The sequence below is a fragment of the Mya arenaria genome, chromosome 2 (genome assembly GCF_026914265.1).
Source record: "Mya arenaria isolate MELC-2E11 chromosome 2, ASM2691426v1".
Classification (NCBI taxonomy): Eukaryota; Metazoa; Mollusca; class Bivalvia; order Myida; family Myidae; genus Mya; species Mya arenaria.
In genome coordinates, this window is record NC_069123.1 from 26609066 (window position 1) to 26630746 (window position 21681).

The window sequence follows — 21681 nt, forward strand, 5'->3', positions numbered from 1 at the left end:
TCTACTGAATACGTCCATGCGTTGGTTACTACAGAGCCACTGTTTACTTGTGGTATGTCAACTGTTTACATGTGGTAGGTCAACTGTTAACATGTGGTAGGTCAACTGTAAACATGTGGTAGGTCAACTGTAAACATGTGGTAGATCAACTGTTAACTTGTGGTATGTCAACTGTTAACATGTGGTAGGTCAACTGTTAACATGTGGTAGGTCAACTGTTAACATGTGGTCAACTGTTAACATGTGGTAGGTCAACTGTTAACATGTGGTAGGTCAACTGTTGACATGTGGTAGGTCAACTGTTAACATGTGGTAGGTCAACTGTGAACGTGTGGTAGATCAACTGTTAACTTGTGGTAGATCAACTTTTTACATGTTGTAAGTTAATTGTTAACATGCGGTAATCTGATAAGCCAAGGTAAAGTACAGGTTTTTAGCGCCTTGCGTGTGTAGTTTAAATACATATTTTCGAATTTGTTATGTTTCGGCTGTCTCCAACATTTGAGCAATGTGCAAAAGTCTGAAAACATCGACGTGAAATGCTCTTTTTCATCTGCAGTCGTGCACAATTCATTTGCAATCTTATCTAAACAATTTTACACCCACATGATTTTTGTCGTAAACTCTATTGAATATGCAGTTTTCAAACCAATGCTTGCGACTAAATTATTGTTATCAGGCAAAACTGAAGCAGATGTCATGGCAGCTATAAATCTCTTGTTGAATATGTCCTTTATTTCACGGTTTTTGGGTTTGTTTGTACAAATAGTGCAATGATAGAAATTGCGATAACGGATTTTAGGGATAAAAGCTGCACGCACATGCAAACATATGCAACAACACATTCATTTTAAAACTTTACGAATAAGCGTGTTCCTAACAAATGACCTTAAACTAAATTCTTTGGCCTTAAACTTCTCAAAGAGTACGAAAACCTTAAAATGATGATTTAAGATGACATTTTCAATCTGTTAATATATTTACTACCACTTCGATTTCCCTAATATTTTACTTTAAAATAACATTCAAACCTTACACTGTATATATCCGGCATTTTTAGATTATTTTTTTTGGAAGATGGCGTAGGCCGCGGCCTACATGGAATCTTCATTAATATGATATCTTGCACATATTCGGTGAGGGTGGCATAGAAACGGTGGCAAAATACGGTGGCATAGATACGGTGGCAGACATACGGTAACGGTGACATTGATACGATGACATAAAAACTGTGACGGTGACATTAATATGGTGGCATAGATACGGCGACATTTATACGATGTCATGGATACGGTGACATTGATACGGTGGCATATATGCGGTGACGGTGACATTGATGCGGTGGCAGAGATACGGTGACGGTGGCATTGGTACGGTGGCAAATAGGTGGCATTGATACGGCGGGCGACGGTGGTATTGAGACGGTGGCGGTGACCTTGATACGGTGACATAGATATGGTGTCGGTGACATTGATACGGTGACATAAAAACGGTGACGGTGGCATCGATAAGATGGTATAAATACGGTGACATAGATACAGTGACGGTGACATTGATAAGGTGACATAAAAACGGTAACGGTGGCATTGATACGGTTGCATATATACGGTGACGCTGCCATCGATAAGGTGGTAAAGATACGGTGAAATTGATACGGTGACGGTGAAATTGATACGGTGGCATAGATACGGTGACGATGATGTTAATACGGTGGCAAAAATACGGTGGCGGTGGCATTGAAAAGATGGCAAAGAGGTGACATACGTATTATTATTTCTTTTATCTCGTTTGAACACTTTCGTATCGTTTTAAACCAACTAAGTAACTCGTTTAAAGGACATGATTGACTTATCAGAATCGCGCAAAAATACACCTGATTAAGGTATGTATCGATTTTTAAAATTTGATTTTGATTGGCTAATACGTTCTTTTAAACGAAAAACGTACGTCGTTTGAGCGAGTTACTAAGTCCTTTTGCCGAGATAAAAAAAGACACGTATGTCACCTCTATTGCATCGTAGTAATGAGACAGCTTCAATTCGTGAATCTTCTTCTTACGCAAAAGCCTTATGTCGCCTGTAAAGCATAGTTTTTCAAAGCTCATGATGGATTGAAATAAATAAACTTCCGGATGAGCGTATTAGATCATCCTTATACCTGCTCGTGTTTTATTACATACACGTAATGATTGATAGTTTTTAACCAATCGGATGGCAGTATTTTTCAAAACAGTTGACGTTTATTTTGCATATTGTTTGAGGTTTTATTTGCCGTTCATATTAGTTTAATCGCAATATGTTATGTGAGAAATTGAATCATTTAACCGGACGCTTTAAAGCTGCATTCTCACAAATTTACAGTAATGCCATTTTTTTGTTGTCTCAGAATCAACTGATTTGGCATCACTCCCTTCATTTTATTCATATAAGATAACTCGCCATAGAACATATCTCATTTGCTCGAAAAACGGCCTAAATTTTCAAATTTCTTAAAGCGTTAGTAACGTTTTTGGCCATAAAACATAGACTTTCGACCATAAATATAAAAACTGAGATCTAATCTTTAGTGAGCAATCTTGTCTTACTGGTATCCACACATTTACTCAAAATCTGTCTCGTTCCAAAACAAAAACATGACAAAAACGTTAATCTGTGAGTGTGCAGCTTTAAATACAGTTTGCACCGGAAATGCATACATGTTTGTATTACAGAGATGAAGGCAGTATACTTCAGATGAAACTGATGTTTAAGCGCAGTGAGGTGCAAATGATGAAATACTTGAACATAATATTGCTGCACATACCGGCTCTTACACAAACGCATATTAAAGCTGCACTCTCACAGATTGACCGTTTTGACACACATTCATTTTTGTCTTGGGATGAGCCCATTTTTGCGTAAATCTCTGGAAACAAGTGATATAAGACTGCTGACAAAATATCAAATCGTAGGTTTCCGTATCGACTGTTTTTATTCCAAATAAACTCATTTTTTTCCGAAAGCGTTAGTAACGGTTTTAGCTATTAAACATCAATTTTGAGCGTAAATATGAAAACTAATCTTATGTCAGCAGTCTTGTATCAATGTTTTCAAGAGTTTTACACAATAATTGGCTCATTACAAGACAAAAAAATCAAAAGTTTGTCAAAACGGTCAAAACGGTCCATCGATGAGAGTGCAGCTTTAAGGTAGAAAGTGTAGATAGAAATATATAAGAAACGTATTTATTCTTATGCATAATGATGTTTAACTCATTTGACTTTAAAGATCAAAACAAACCAAAATGCATATGATTTGTGTTCAGACAAAAAAGTTTGAGCGATATTTGGGCGCTTTTTTAAGTTGGGAATTCGTGGCCACGTATATAGCTATTTATTGAAACCCCACTTGTAAAAGGCTAATGTTTTTTATCTGTACACAAACAATATTCTTTTTAGTTTTGATCATTTAATTCAAATGAGTTTCACATGCTAATGCATTCAATTTAATGTGTTTCTTTCGTCCGACTATCTAGACTTTGTATCTTTAATGGATAAAAAGACGAAAGATAAAAGAAAAAAAATGAAAGATAAAAGCGACGACTTCAATTGGGAGGTATTTTGTCAGTTACAGAAATAATTTCAACCAATATGTGCGTTATCATTTATTTGGAGGTCTTCATGAACATTAAACGTTCGTCTAGCTGCGCTATATATACCAGCCTCCAATATCGAGAAATACTTAAGTCAAATCTCATTCTCAGACTCAACATTTTTACCTAATAACTTTATAGGTTATTCAAAACTGTATATGTTTTTACTATCTTTAAAATGGCATTCTCTCTTGAATTAAAACTGTTGTCAAGAATCCAAAGAAAAATCATTCTTTATTGAGAAAAGTAATTGAGCACAAATCTAGGTTCTTGAGCAGTTACCCAAGTTCATTTTTGCTCTAAGGTAAGTTTTATGTGAAATTTTGCCAAAAGATCTTTATCAACAAATTCTATGAGAAAAATACGCTTTAAAAAGAGTAAACAAAAATATGAGTCCTAAAACGATAATTTTTTAAGAAGAGATTACATTAATGTCCTTATGACCATAATTTCGACTTTTATGTTATATATGATTATTATGTGCCTAATACTATGGAAGAGTATGATACTGCATACCGATGATGTGACTATTTACTCATGTCGACTTATTTTATGTCGACTTGGGAGTCATAATACGACATGTCGCAATAAATATGTCGACTTGTTTTATGTCGACTTGCGAGTCATAATACGACATGTCGCAATATGTATGTCGACTTGTTTTATGTCGACTTGCAAGTCATAATAGGACATGTCGCAATAAGTATGTCGACTTGTTTTAATGTCGACTTGCGAGTCATAATACGACATGTCGCAATAAATATGTCCACTAGTTCACTTATTAACTAGATCAGTCGACATAACTGTTGCGGCAAGTCGTGTAATAATTCGCGTGACAATATCGAACAAGTCGACATGCTTACATGATCACATCCTGTTTAAAGAACAGTAAAGAACAGACATTGTATTGAGACATGTACATCATATATCGTCTACAATACATACATGTATTCATGTATTTTGGGCAACGTGTATATTCAATGATTTAACATTTACAAATGTTGTAAAACAATATATCATTCAAGTGTTTAAATAAATAATGAACAACATAATGATACAGGAGTAATTATTATCTTGTAAAAATTGGAGGTTGAACAATTTTAATGCATGTATCTCCAAGTTAATAAGGTATTTCTAATAACCAAAGCTTCTTTAACATATAATGAAACTTTAATTTTATATACGATTAAGTCTTCCATAAACTTACATTATTTGCATGTAAAACATGAAGTTTATTATCATAATTTCATTGTAGTGCGTAGTATTTACAGGTATTTCATTTGTAAAGCTATCCTGTGTTACAGTGCATATTCTAATTAGTTTACAAGGATTGCCCATGTGCGAAAAGTGTTAAAACTATACATGAGATTGTTACGTCATTACAACATATAGAAGTTCAGGAATTAAAAAGTTACATCAAAGGAGCAATAGTCCCCACCCCCTACACCCCTCCACCCACACCTTCACACACCCTATCACCCCTAGGCCCTACACACCCTGTAGTCAATATCGTTTAAAGCATTTAAAGATATAACAATATTATTTTAAGTTCTTTAGTTTTAACAGAAGTTAAGCGGAAACAATTTGAAATGACCTTCAACTAAATAGCATATTTTATTATACACATAATATAATGAAAATAAGCTTACAAGACGTGAACGTTTAATTTGCATCAAAACCTCCAAATAAATAATTACCTATACATAATGAAAAACAACTTACCTAATATCAAACTCTTTATAGATCCGTTCATAATGCCCGTGTGTTAGGTTCCTGTTTAAATGAAAAATAAATTCCCTTTCGTAAATATACAATAAAAGTATATCACATCCTTATATTCAGGTGATGTGTAGTTTACTGATGAATGAAGTAAAACATTTCAAAAGTTCTTTTCAAAACCAAAACGAAACCTATAGGTTAATCTTATAATTATACGTAACTTTAGTACGGTATAATGAATTGTCATCCACTGTCGATAGTTAATGATAGACAAGTTCTCTCTTTTTCCTTATTTATTCAGTTTATAGCTTTCCGATTACTGGTAATGTAAAATATAACAATTTTCAAAATGCTTGTAAACTTCATTCAATACCTCTTCAAAATGCGGTTAACGTCCAATGCCGAAAGTTTTAAATCACTGGTATTTCTGAAATCCTATCCGGGTTTTTCTCATGATGAAGGTGCGTATTTGGCAGTTTTCAGCGGTTACATAATTGATCGATTACCGGGTCAAACCCCAGTTTTAAGTTAAATACCGTACATAAGAACAAATTTTACACTAATGAATACTTGCGACATTAAGAGATTAAATGTAAAATTAAGAATCATTTTAATCATAGTTTATGCTGGCCTTGAGGCTGCATGATTTGAAACAAGTGGACCTTTTACGGTCCTGTACTGTTCACCTGCAGCAAATTGTATAAAATTTACTTATTTATTATTGATTTTTTTTTAACATTTAATGAATACATTTGTTAATAGTTATTATTGGATAAATATCGACCAATCGATAAACAGTGTGTTTTAAACGCGTTGCAAAGTTTGGCGTCAAACATTGGCTTGGGTCCTATTTTTTCCGGCAAGTAGGTTTTTTTATAAAGTAAACATACTTATAAATGTATTAACAAATGCGGCTTAAGAATGCATGACTAGACTCAATGAACATAATTTGAACGAGCTTTGTAGTGGACCATCATCTCAGTTAAGGTTATCAGCCGCTCACATTTATTCATTGTATCTCCGTTATATCGTAAACATACAACGAAAGCGGGGAACCAAATACCAAACGTTCATTCGGCTTTGCTTTGCATCTTTGGTATATCATAAAGCATATGCTGCAAGCGGGGAACCAAAAAGCAAACGTTATGTATCGTGAACGACAAGTAGCCTTTAGTGAAAGCAGGTTTGGTTTCGTGCAAAATGTCTCAGGCTCAGGCCTTATATCTAAAGGTTGCTTATGCTAACATCTACATCTAATTTATGTGTGGTAAACAGAAGTTGTTTAATTAACCCTTTTAGCTTATTTGTTGAGCCAAATCATAACTCTCGGAGCATGACTTAAAGCTGCACTCTCACAGATTTACCGTTTTTACAACTTATATATTTTTTGTCTTGGATTTATCAAATTTTTGCGTAAACATCTGCAAACCAATGATAAAAGACTGCTGACAAAAGATCAGATCGCAGATCTTCATATTTCCATTCCAATTTTCATGTTTTATGGCTTAACCCGTTACTAACGGTTTAAGAAAAGTGCATAAACATCAATTTTGGGACGGAAATATGCAAAGCTGCGATCTGATCTTTTGTCAGCAGTCTTTTATCACTGGTTGGCAGATATTTACGCAAAAATTTGCTCGTTCCAAGACAAAAAAGATGTCAAAACGTTCAATCTGTGAGAGTGCAGCTTTAAGCAAACTTGGAAGAGGAGCTCAACCTTTTACTAAATATAAAATGGTCGAACATCTTTGACTTAAATGATCTGATTTCAGACAAAAAGATTGTGTCTTGAAATGATAAACCCGGGGTGGGCCAACACGTGAACCTTACCCCAGGGGGCGTGATCTAAACAAGGTTCAGATATCAAAACCAAAGCTATCAACATAACGAAGCTTTAACGAAAGGCAGAGTCACGTTTCAAGAAAGGAGACTCTGACGATGAACTGTCGCCATATATGTAACACACTGAAAGCTTTATCTACTCAGGCGAGCTTAACCGGTTAAAGGTTTAGCGAATAGATAGCGTAGTGTCGATGTACTTGAACATTCGGAAGACGTGATTAAGCTAAGTGCGTATATTTTAATGAATTTCCCGTTTCGCTTACTGTTGTTGAGAACGAAATTACATGGCATGTGGTCAAATTACACATTGTGTTGTACTGACACGTAATTAAACAAATGTAATAAAAAAATGTTTCTGCCTACGAAGTGCAGCCAAACATGCATGTCAATCTACAGCTTATAGGGACTTGATGATACAATTGAAAGCAATAAGAAAAAAAAACAACTTAAAATTGATATCTTTGTGTACAACGTATTGAATCTTACTTACTGATGTATCACATCGCTTACCACACATGTATCTTTCGCAGATTTTGCGTATTTTTCCAATTCGAAATTTGCTCGGTATCTGTACTAATCATGTGACTCTCACATGCCAAATATACACACTATAAATTGGGATACCATTATGCGTTATTTCAAACGGGTAAACTCAGCTGTGATAGCGACAAAATATTATTTTAATCATGTAAATTGATGTATAATCGGTCTCATTCTAGTTCGTATTGACAGTTCTATGCTTGTTTCCAGGAAATACTGTATTTGCCGATTTTGGGACCATCTGGTGTCTAGTCCCTTTAACACAAAATTAAATTCCCTTTGACTCATTTCATTTTTAAATTTCCGGTGTCCAATCGACTTCGATCTTTTAAATGCCCTATGTCCAATGTCCAATGTCAAGCTAACTTCACATAGCTTGTGATCATATATAGGCATGTCAGGCTACAGCTTAATTGTTGTTGTTGTTATTGTTGTTGTTGAGTTTACAAAGGTCTGCCCGCGCCCTATAATGGCTGCATTATGGATTGACACCGTCACATCCCCAAGTGTGACTTAAACAAAATTTTGAAGCCAAAGTGGGGGTTGGGGGAGGTGGTTGTCCCCACCGCCGGTTGATGGGATATTCGCCAAAGGAATGATTTGCGACCCAATGCTTAGAGACCTGCGATGTATGACAAATAGAGTGGGTGGTCCCCAAACTCTAAAATACAGTCGAACCCCCTTGACTCGAACTCCCAGGGACCGGTGAAAATACCTTGAGCCTCAGAATATTCGAGCCAAGCGGGGATGCTTACCTACAGTTTAAAGAAATCAGTCCTTATCATCCAGTTCGAGCCAACGAGAATTTCGAGACAAACGAGTTCGAGCCAAAGGGGTTCCACTGTATACCTTAATACTTTTTTGACTTCCCTTTTACTCCACTGATATATTATGGAAGAGAATATCGTTTATTCAGATTGTATAATCATGTAGTCATGTCGTCTTGTTTTATGTCGACTTGCCAGTTATTTCACGACATGTGTATAATAAGTGAACATGTTGACATAATTATTACAACATGTCGTGTTAAAACTAACAAGTCGACATAAAACAAGTCGATTTGTTTGATGTCGACCTTATAACAACACATGTCGCAATAATCATGTCGACTTACCTGGTTGATAAGATAACATGTCGACATGTTGATTGCGACATGTCGTGCTTTAACCCTCAAGTCAGCATTCAACTTGACCACATGACCACATGCTTAATATGAGGTACTTTTGATTAATTCAACACTATATAAAAGCTGCACTCTCACAGATATACCATTTTTACAACTTTTTTTATTTTTTATCTCGGAAAGAGCATTTTTTTTCGTAAATATCTGCAAACCAATGATAAAAGATTGCTGACAAAAGATCAGATCGCAAATGTTCATATTTCCGTTCGAAAATTAATGTTTTATGGCTTAGACCGTTACTAACGGTTTAAGAAAAGTGACATAAAACATCATTTTTTTAACTGAAAGATAAACACCTGCGGTCTATTTTCTTGTCAGCAGTCTTATATAACTGGTTACCATGGATTTTCGCAAAAGATTGCTCGTTTCAAGAAAAAAAAAGTTGTCAAAACGTTCAATCTGTGAGAGTGCAGCTTTCAATAGTTGAAAGATTGTTTGATCAATAAACAGCATGCGACCAATTAAGAAATAATGATACATATTTCAGAACAGAACATAATATAACGTTGAACTTTGGCATATATAGCTCATCAATATAAATTCAAAACAAACAGATATAAATATTGCAAGCATGCATAAATGATTTTGCAATATATCATTTACAAACGAGTTATACATTATCGTGAAAACGAAAATCTTATTTAACAGTTTTGTAAGAGAGGATGTCATTAGGGGCGGTTTTATATATTCAAGTCTCTTATTTTAAAGGCTTTTGTACTCTTAATTACAGGTTAATTATGAGAGTTAAGTAATGAAATAAATTTTATCGTCTTCGGATTTCTTACATTGTATCTAGGAATAAAAGTATGCATATCATTAAACATTGAACAAACTAAAACAAAATGAAATTCATCTTCAATGTCGTTTAAATTACACAGTGTACATTTCCTAATTGGCTATGAATGTTGTTATGTCTCCAAAGTTTAATGACAGATCAGTTCAAATACAGTAAAATCCCGTTGGCTCGAACTCGCTTGGCTCGAATTCATCGTTGGCTCAAGCTGGATGTCAAGGACAGGATTTCTTTTTACTGACGGCTGGAAGTATTTTCGCCGGTCCCTGGGAATTCGAGCCAACGGGATTCGACTGTATTACGTAAAACGATGCTTAAGAGTTAGTGACTAGTATCTAAAACTATGTAAATTTCTACTTTACTTGAAACGCATTGAAATGATTGCAAGAAAAAATGCAGAGATTGCGGCTTTTGATGTTTACAGAGTCCCGATACATATCTTAGAACGATGACACGCCGATCTTTTTGATAAAGCGATACCGGAGAGTTTTGATATATAAAAAAACACACCGATATTTTGCCATGACTTGGTGGGTCCAATGTGTAGATTTTGGACACTGACTATAAACATAGGGGTAGGGGTCGTTGGTTTGACACCCCCCCCCCTTACCACTTAGGGTTTTCCAGGAGGGCAGTTAAGCGGGGGTCCCCGTGTGAAAGTGCTGTACGCTTGGGTACGTTAAAGAAACAGGGTAGACCTTACCGGGGTAACATACTGTCTGTGCACTTCTAGTGTACGACAAGACCTAACACGACTTAAACTTACACCGGGCCTCAAGTCCGTGAATAATCCAGGGGCGTGGTTAAATAGAAGCCAGGCACGTAGCTAGCGCCAATTTGTGATTTCGCAGATCGATTTACGGACAACATATGGAACCCATCACCCCTCCTACCCCCTAAGGTATTTATTTCGAATTCAGGGGGGTTGGTATGATAAAACTTCGACCTGTCAAAATTTCATTACGCAACGGCGTTTCTACGTACATTCAGCTACGCTCCTGGAAGTAGCCCCGCCACATCCTTGCCTGTACTTTACGGATCATGCTTTGCCATCCAAACGCGCGAAACTTAAATAAAATGAGTTTTGGCTTAAACAAAATGTGACAACCCAAAAAGTTATACCTAATTATTACGTGAAACCAATTTTGATTTGTAAGATAGTTTATGATACTACTATTTAAGTACTTTTCTTCCTTAAAGCCTCCATTGCCGACTAGCGAAAGTAGAATATTGCTTTTAGTACATCATAACAACGATTATTAATGTGCGGTAAGGAAAACAACATATGGTGCAAATTAGGGATATTTATCAAAATAAAGATTAAAAGCAAATACCGTTATCACCCATGTCTAAACAACATGTCTCGGAACATGTTTTTTAAGATACTTCAGTTGCTTAAGATTATGTACGTCTAGAATAGTTTCCGCATATTAAAGGGACTAGACACCAGATGGACTCAAAATCAGAAAATACAGTATTTCCTCAAAACAATCCTAGAATTGTCAATTAGAGCTTACATGCAGTCGATAATACATCATTCTACAGGATTTTATGAATAAACGCAACAATCGCGTCGCCCAACAATCTATTTCTTTGAAAATAGCGCATTTTTTTCCGAACTCCGAACATCTTGCTAGTCTTCTAATTGCTCCACACACTGTCAAAGAGCGTTTTAGCAAACTCGTTTTCAGCTGTGTTAATCTCTTTTAAAAAAAAAACTGCAAAAGATTAATATCTCGTAAGTGATTCGATACATCTGTAAGTAAGATTCAACGCATTGTATACAACGATTTCCATTTTATGTTATTTTTTTGACAATTACATTTTTCTAGTAATTGTATTATCTGGTGTCTTGTCCCTAAAAAGGGTGTTCCGTCTCACAGGCTACGTCGAGTGCGCTAACGCACCTCCATGTGACACAGGGCGAGGCGATTTTAAATTTTCGTTCTCAGCATAAATTAAGAACTTCATTACATATAATGATTGGATATACATTATAAACATATACAATATATTAGTATAAGCATAAATTGAAACCAGACAGATTTATTCTTATTAAGATTCAAAGCTGAAAATATCTTGACGACGAACGTATATTGCTTCTGAAATTAACTTACACAAATTCAAATGAACTGTTAATTTCGTGACTTGCATGAAATGAATGCATTTCTTCATATTATATAGGCCTAACTAAATCACCAGTATTACAAATGATGCATTAACGTGGATTATGAGTAACCCAACATTTATACACAACATGCTAAACATAGAAAAAGTTGGTGCACGGAGATGAATTGGCTAATTTCATTTTCAAGTATAATGCACCAGTCAATTGTAACCACGGCCCCCCAGGTCCGGGGTTATACCAGGGATAGCGTGGGAAATGGGCCGTGTCTTTACCTCACAGGTGGCCCTGCAGTGCCGGGTGAATGCGGTGGTTTCGTCTTCGCACAAAATATAGCGGGGAGTGGGCTTTACCTAGGGTCCCTGGGGTGCGGGGGCATTTGGCGGATATTTTACCATCAGTTCGCTCCCACAGGGCGGGGATTTTACCCGCGGTTGGCTGGACCGAAAGTCAAAGTCCCCGCTATTCCCCGGACCTGGGGGGGGGGGCGTGGTTACAATTCACTGGTGCATAACTCTTAGCATATACATATATTTTGCTCTCTTCAATTTTGGATGAAATACAGTATTTCTTTGCAAATATTAGGAACTTCACTGATTTTTTTTCTGTTTGCAATTTTAAAGAAGGTCTCATAAAAACTTCCCAGCGGTACGAGTGACATGACTTGTAGTGTTTGTATTTTGCCACAGATGTTACATCAGCAGAGAGGAATATTATAAATCAAAATGCCAAGATCAATTTATATTGAGTTTTCCAAGCATACTCTGTTAGAAGAAAAACTGAGAAGAAATTCATTTAACGCATTCACAATCTAAAATTTGATTTATTAAAGTGTTTGTTACACGTAATTGGCGTATGAAAAGGAGTAAAATACGTTAAATCTGGAAACGCTTTTCTAAAACACTTAAAATACAATTAAAATATAAAATAAATAGTCTGGTTGTATGGGGAATCGAGCCTACACCGCTACAGTCAATAACAAATTAGAAAACGCCTTATCAACTCGACCTTCAGTATTTATACATTAGCTGACAGATATTTTAACCTCTATCGAATACATTGCTAACATCACGTTATAATGTCCGCTAAACAATCACGCTATAACCTTTTTGCTGAATTGCGTCACTAATGTTTTGTTGTTGTTGTTGTTTTTTGTTGTGTTTTTGTTCAAAATTGGGATCTTCAAAGAAAATATTTGAGCAAATATTATCATTTGTTGAAATTGCTGTCAGTATCTTAGTTTTAACACTATATCGTAAAATGTGCATTCTACAAACCATGAGCGAGTCCCTTAATTTTCTTTTTAAAATGTGTTTCGACTGTAAATAGTTCACATTGTCATCAGTATGCGGGATGAAAATGAATAAACAAACGCAGAGATACCTGAGAGACTTAACAATATTTATACTTGGCTTAATAGGTAGGTATACACTGTAAACAAGAGTGCTTCGATTTTAAACACATTTGCAAATACCCTTCAAGTCACAGGAATTTGACTCAGTGTTTGGTCAAAAATGTAATATTAAGTTATTATATGACCAAAAACTGACAAAAAAAAACAACAATTTCGGACAAAAACCTTGTCACTTATACTATCAATAGAGAAAGGACCGGCACTCCGGACGTGCCCAAAATCGGGTAAGTCACTTTTGATCTCAGTTTTCTTTTTCACTACCGTCGGAATCTAAACATTCTGTACATTTCTGAAAAGCCCTATCCATAACCTTTGTAATGATATACAACACTTGACACTTCTTTCGGAAATAAAAAAGAAATCGAGCAAACAATCATTCCTGTCAGTGCGATTTTCCCAGGTCGGAAAAGTTTATAGAACCCAATGTAAAACAGTGCGATCAGAGTCAAGACCATGTAACGGTGGCATATGGCGACTATTCATCGACTGTTCCTAACATATACAAACAAAGTTTGTATAATGCATCAATAAAAACCAACCTTTCTTGTGCTTATCATCCATACTCAGTGAAAACAACTTTCCGCTAATTACTTTCTGTCAATATCGGCCATTAATGTTTGCAAGCGCCTGGCTGATGGCCTTGAAGTTGACCTTGTTTTCGATTGGATTTTCGCTGAGCCCGACCAATCGAAAACAAGGTCAACTTGTGTAATTTTGTTTATGTAAATGTCACTTCAATTTAATGTTACAATGCACGCCCCTTTCAATCGTGTCTAAAGGGTTTTCGTTGCTTTGATTAAATATCATACGATTGGAAAATATCATTTCCTTTTATGAACATACATGTTTTGTTTAAGGAAAACACAACTTCAGCAATAATTCCATTCAAAATACACAGCGTATCACTTCAGTCGACGTATCCCCATGTTTTTAAAGTTACAATGCATGCCTCTTTCAATCGCTTCTAAAGGTTTTTCGGTGCTTTGATTAGATATCATACGTAAGGCAAGTTTTATGAACATACACGTTTTAATTGTTAAAGGAAAATGTTTTTTATAATTTCGAGCAATTTTAGAAATAATTCCTATCAAAATGCAGAGCTTATCAGATGGGTCGTTTTCCCGCGGTGAGGACAAACATGTGGTCAATTAATGTATGTAGAATTCTTTTTTAGAAAATCTGTCAATTAATGATGTTGAAACTATTTTTAGATTATCGGAAATTGTCTGTTTTAAGAATGGGAATATGGTTGTGCTTTTTTAAGTTTTATTGATAAATAAATGTTATTTATGTGTTACGTAAATATCTGTGTAGAAATAATACTAGTGCTGTTATGAATGCTTCGCACACTTTAGATGTTTTACAGGTTAAATCCGAACTACTTTGCTTCAGCAAATGTATGACTCAATGTCGTATCAGGGCATGTGTGTTAGAATAAATTGAAAGCCTTATGTCCAAAACAATGGCAAGAATACACCGGAACGAAGCTACTACGCAAAAAATGATATCTTAATAGAAAAGTATACGCCTAAAAATCATAGAATGAATAGTATTTTGTAATTGTATAGCAGGCAAATCATAGTATTTGAAGCATTAGCAACGCGAAACTTGAGATACAACTATTTTGACTTTCAGCTGGGACCAATAATAATCTTACTCACAGCTTTCAGACAATCATTTTTGTTTCTTATCTCATGAAACGGTAATTTCAAAAATACATCATTACAAATAAGCGTGCTTTAGGGTCACACTAGGTTATAATAACAAACCATGCAGGCGATGGGGCACTTGCGGTCGGTAATACATCTTGGGCTAAACTGGACTAGAGTGGATATCAGTATGTTAACTGCCTACTAGAGCTTCCATTATTTTGACCCATTAATCTTGTAAATATAACGATCTAAAAAAAAAGTTATGTCCTGCTAAAAATAAAACGCCGGGATACAGAAATACAGCGCGGAAATAGCCGAACAAGCAAGAACTCATACTTGGAACGCAATACAACTAATCTATTTTTATGATTTTGTCGTCATTCTGCTAAACATAGAGCGCATTGAGACAAAAAATGGGTTAAAACGACATGAATAGAAGTAGTTCTTTGGAATTTGCGGTCTTAAGACTACCTGCGCGCATGGGCAGATAGTCTAAAAAGGAACTAAAAAATAGTTTTTACAGACACAATGTTGATGACCTTGATTTTTTACATTTATATGCATTAAGCTGTCTTCAGATGTGTTGTTTATCTCACTGAATGCCCCCAAAATGATATCATTTAACAACTAAAGGGACTTAGGCACGAAATGATACAATTGCAAAGAAAATGTTATTTGTCAAAAACTTACGTAAGATTGATATTGTTGTACAACGCACCGAATCTTACTTAATTATGCAACACATGGCACACTAATCAATTATTTTTCACAGGTTTTGTGTATTCTTCCAATTCAAAATGAGTTACCAAGTAACATTAAAAATAATGTTGGTATATATAATCATTATATATTGACACTAGACATACTTACAACATGCATGGACTCCCGAAACTTGAAACTTATTTATTTGTTTAAACGCCTATTTCTACAACTATTTCCCTAAAGAACGGATAGTGAACGGAAGCGGAAAACTGCTGCTGCGAAATAACGTAGACACAGAGCCCGACAGATAATCATCGTTTTTGATCACTTTTGAATGAGATTATTACGTATGAAAGTGACAGCGCGTTGCATGGCTTAAACTCTTACTGACATGTTAGTGTGTGAAACGATCACGTGACTTGCAAGGTGTTCGGAAACAACAAACTGTGCTACGTGTTGTATTTTTAAACGGGCTAAATCAGCTGGGACAGCGTGTGAGAAGAAAAAATTGATGTATATATTTTTCCTTCAAAGCAAGTAATATGATGTATTATCGGCCACATATTTGCGAATTATTGACAACTCTTTGCTTGCTTTGTGGAAAAACAGTATATACCGGACCATTTGGTGTGTATTCCCTTTAAGATACATACAAAGAATGAATCCTCTAGTCGTAGAATCTCCTTTGTCCGGCATTTGTATTCCGGCATTTGTATTCTCGTTGTGTGGAACTCTGTTTTGTACCGTTCGGAAGCTGTTCCGGAAACCCGGAACGTTCGGAACAGCGTTTTGAGTGCAACTAAACGATTTGTGTTTCCAATTAAACGTGTCAATGATATTCATTAAAGCTGATCTTCAACTTGCCGTATGCAATTTCTTTTAAGTTCATAGCCAGGTGACCAACGACTGACTATGAATACACTTCACATATATGCACTTAATTTTGGACACCTGTGGTTCAAAACGAAATGCACGCATTTCACATTAAAACGCTCGTTTTAGAATCTTGAATATTAAGTCAGGCGTATTTGTTTTACAAACGTCACGTGTGTGTGTGTTGGTTTGGTTCAGTTTCTAAATATTATCTGGTCCATTTTCCCTTTTTCATTTATCGCACCGTACAAATATCAGACGGATATTATCTGAAGGGGGAAATAACTCAGTTGAGTGGAGTATATTAGACATATGATTAAATTTAAATGCACGAAACACAACACTGTCTTTCTAAAATGCCCACCGTTCTAACTAGTTCAAACGTTCAGGGCGTGATGTCCAAATAATGGTTGATATTATGTTTGTTTTTTATAAATGAGATGTCATTGCATCTACTTTTTAATGAATCGGCGTTCAATTTTCTGATTGATCGACGTTTTATTTGCCCCTACTCATCGGTTGAATCGCAAATTTATATAACTGGTCATCCACCTTAAGGTTATGACGTAAAAGTTGTCGAGTAATAGGAGAACTACACAACCAGACGTACGCTCAAACGTACGCTCTACATATTATATAATTTATAGTTCTTTAAGACGTACTCGGAATGGTTTTGAGGGTAACACGTATATCAACATGACTTTTTATAATAATCGGAACAGCTCGGACATTATTGAACAGCTTGCCGGAGATGGCCGAGTTGTTACGATTGTTGTGAGGTGTAATTGGCAAACTACTTAACTTAACGTGCTAATGCTTACGTGCGTTCTGCTTCATCTGACGTTTATGACGCGTACACATTTTTAGGGATGGTGGCGAAAGAAGTCAAATATATTTCTTATAGGGCTTCGTTAGTTAACAAAAATATGTCTTCATTTATTTGGAAGTCTTTATATGAAATTATGAAATAAATCGTTCGTATGGTTGTTCAGTTTTCATAAAGACTTCCAAATTGACAATAATCTACACATACTCGTAAAATACAAACCACTTACCAGTTATCAGCTTCGCAGCATTATTCACAGCAATGTACATCCTGATTCTAGTTAAATGCATTTCCTGTATAGCATTATCACATTAAAACATTTTACACACTTTTAAAAAACAAATTTCTCCATATATTGCCTTCATTTCGTGACACAATTTCACACTGTCGCTCTTGTCATTGATAAATAGCTAATGTCTCTTTCTGGCTTAATTTGGTGTACGCTACTTATATTAAATTTCCACAATCTGTCATATGTATTTGAGTACTTTAACACAACATAGCAACCTGCTAACAGTTTACGAACTTTGTAATTCGTTCAAAATATATCCTTCGTAGCACATTATTCTTTATTAAACTCTTTATGAATGATTCTATGTAATTATTTTCCTTGATCTGGTTTTAAAGCTGCACCCTCACAGATTGACAGTTTTGACTTATATTTAATTTTTGTCTCAGATTTAGTTATTTTTTGCACCAAATCCAGATCTCAATTATTTGAAAAACTGGCGTTTTTACTCATTTTTCTTAAAACTTAAGTTTCACTTTTAGCAATAAGACATCAATTTTCGAGCGTCAATATGAAAAATGTGATCTGATCTTTTGTCAGCAGTCTTATTGCCTAGTTTACAGGCATTTACGCAAAATTTGGCTCATTCCAAAACAAAAAACCAAAACGTTCGGTCTGTGAGAGTGCAGCTTTAATGTTATTATTGTTCTGATAGATGGTTACGTTCACTAACGATAATGAATATCCAAGTGATTGTTAGCGAAAGGAACAACAGATACTGATAGGCATAATATTATCAGAGGATATCTCTGTTAAGATGCTAGATAGACATGTTCTTGCTTATATTTAATTGATAACTTATGAAGAACTACGAATATATTTGCATTTGATTAACCAGAATGTCAATGTACTGACCAGTCCCTTACTATTTGTTTCGCATTTAAATATAATCATTTAAGACCATTTCCCTGTCCATGACCTGCGATTCATCGACAGAACGGACTTCATTCGGAACACTTCGGTCATTTTCTATCGAAAACAACCTAAGATGTCAATCGGTGCTCCTCGGCAATTTTTAACGACAACAAGCTCGGATGTATGCCGGTACATCAGTAGAAGTAGTTCGTATTTTTTTTAATTATATTATTAATAATTGTAGTGTTTTGGAGTTATATTTTTTGATCTAAGTTTAAATTGATTGCCAGTGAAGTTTATTATTGCAAACATAATTATGATTCCCAAGAGTTAAGTCATTAAGTTTAACTGCTAAATTGAAATTACTACGCGATCTACTTGCAGCGTAGTTACAGTGTAAAGATTTCTGACATTGCAAACCGTCCACATACATCCGAGGTTGTTTTCGATACAAAATAGCCGAGGAGCACCGAATGAACGGACTTATACATGTACATTGAGTAAAGGGCTCGTAAATCTTGAGAATGATTCTGCAATGCACGGGATTATCTTTTGATTGCAACGTGTCCTTACAAAAAAAACTAAGATAAGGAAAATTAATCGACAAATCATGTTAAATGTTATCTGCTGATGTTTTTGTTTTAGACAATCACAGACAAATTGCATTTGTTATTAGTATGAAATAATGCAGAGAATCAAGATTTCCCTTTGCTTACTTTGGAAAACAAATGTGCTAAATGCACAATCTGTAAAAACAATAAGATGAGAGGAACCTGGAAGCGGTGCATAATTATTTTGTTTTACAGAACTATTTATTTTAATTACGCACTGATGGCATAAATGATAGATTGACTGTGAAATTCTGGAAACAAAACCTGCAAATTTTCATGGGCGGCTCCAGGATTTGACGTAAGAGGGGGCGTAACTTAGGAGCGTAACCTTTTTGACTTGCGCCCCTCCCTCTGAACCGAATGGTTTATTTTAATTGATGGCAGGGAGGTTTGGGGTACTCCACCGAGAAGGTTTAAACAATTTTTAGTCTGTAATGGTGCATTTTATTACTTTCCCTCCCTATATAAATATAAAAAGTAAACTTAAATGATTTTAGGGGTGGCGCGTGCCGGGTGCCCCCCCCCCCCCCCTAGATCCGCTGGTGCTTCTCATTTGTGCTGGTAAATTAGGAAAGAGAGGAAAACAACATCGTGTAATTATTTAATAGGTAGAACATACGAAATGGTTAAAGGATGTGGACCCTGTCCAAGAACAAGGACATACTAACAACCTTTTGGTGGTCTTCATGATGTTGTGTAAACTACCCGCTAACACTGTTTATATCTAACGCTTCACATGATTAAAATCAATAACGGCTGACTGCTGATCTTCTGGAATAAATGCGTTTACAAATTTTAAGTATACTGCCTTTTCAGTAGACAAAATATTATGTTGACCGCTAACACAAAGCTTAGGTGGCAGTTTCGGTCATGGATGATCATTTCTTTAAGGCATTAATGTAATACATAGGAAATTAAGTTTATTCAGTATGATTATACATTATGTATATATAAGTAATTAATGGGTGAGCATTATTGTGAGCATCATTGACCGATACTGTCACCTTTAATACTGAATTAAGGTACGGTCACATCATTTACCGGGCCTAACAAAGGATTTCTACGACTTCGGGTGAAATCAGCGGTCTGCGGCACCTCTATGTAGACGAATTATATCTGGCGGGGCGTGCACGCTGCCGTTTAAAGTGTTCTCGACTTCGATCACGAGGCGCCCTTGTGTGAAATGTAAGGGTACCGCAGGACAATCCTTCGGACGCCACATCCGTTTTAAAACATATGAAAAGGCTTGTGAGGGACTCGTACTAATATAGTAAAATACTCGTACAGTGATTATGGTAATCGTACGGGTGAGAAATAAAGCATATGGGTTGGTATTCATTATGCAACTTAAGTCAATCTTACGGTCATACATTATTGACTCCTTCGCTGCATAGGTCCGTTATTTAATTAAAACGCGCAATCCGATTAGCTACACCATTCTTAGATCCAATTAATAAATTAATATCACTCATGGTGTATGAAAGATTTCAAACTTACCAAATGTACGGTACGCCATGAATGTATGGGTACACCCTTACAAAGGTGGTGTAAATGTAACATCCGGTAGATGACGAAAATGGCACGTCCACTAATACAAATATTTAAATAAGTCGGCGATCATGTGCTACTACATAACCCTTACTATTCCAAAACAACCTCAGATCTTACCCGAGTGACGTATATATTTAGCATCGCATACTATGTTACAGGTGCGCATAATTTATGTATTGTGACAAATGCTTTTCTTAAACGTATATAAATGGTAGATTCTAATAATTTTTAGATATGAGGACGTGACAGATCCATTTTCATAGTGGTTAACCCAGGTGTCACAGGTTCGATTCCACGCCGCAACACTTGAATAGTCGTCTCCGGGAGGAACGTTAAAGTGACCCTCTTATTCAAAATCAATACATACACATAGTGATAAACCTTTAACTACTTACTAAATAATGCATTCATGGAAAATATCAATGACTGACAACAAGATTGAAATCACAAAAATATTAAATGATTGGTGAGTGCTAAAAGATTTACTATGATCTACTTTCGTCTCATAAGGTAGAAATACCGTGTTTTCTGGATCTTTCTTTCAAATTTAACTCGGTATTTTTCATAAGAACCATTGTTTTTTACATTCATTCACCCTTTTTGGTATATTAAAACAATTGTATTAATTGTGGTAAATCTTATTTGTGAGTAATAGTGTATCTTTAAATTGAGGTCCTGTGTGACAATGCACGCTAAAGAACCAGGGTTGCTCTAACCAGGGTTACATTCTGCCTGTGCACTATGCCATATAATTATGCTCCAAAAACTTAAAATGACTAACAATCTTATCGGAAAGCACTAGCCGAATGGGGCTTGCCCGAGTACGAGTATAAATCAGCTTAAACATCACCACCAATTCTCGTGTTTTATATCAGTGGATTGGCTGAGTGTAGTATAATCCATTTATTTAATTACTTCTAAAAATGCATGGCTTGGACAATATAGTGTACTTTTATTCGGTTATAGCAAAAAACAATGACGTAAAGAACGTCATTGTAGGTTTTATCGAGTTGTGGTTTTCATATCTCTGTCGCCGAACAATCCCTGTAATAAGGCCAAAATACAAAAGTTCCTTG

At 35.6% G+C, this 21681-nt stretch overlaps 1 protein-coding gene across 5 annotated transcripts in view; it reads right to left on the reverse strand.

The window, feature by feature from the left end:
* The window catches only part of LOC128218250 (neuronal acetylcholine receptor subunit alpha-10-like), a 44136-nt gene extending 25887 nt beyond the window's left edge, over positions 1–18249 (reverse strand). The window contains exons 1-2 of one of the 5 annotated variants that reach the window (XM_052925902.1): positions 17529–18247; positions 5353–5403 (exon numbers count right to left, since the gene is read on the reverse strand). In XM_052925902.1, the coding sequence (XP_052781862.1) occupies positions 5353–5383 (31 nt within the window). In that variant the 5' untranslated portion in view covers positions 5384–5403; positions 17529–18247. The other 4 variants (XM_052925892.1, XM_052925876.1, XM_052925869.1 and 1 more) reach the window with 4 other exon arrangements.
* Between the last annotated feature and the right edge of the window lie 3432 nt (positions 18250–21681).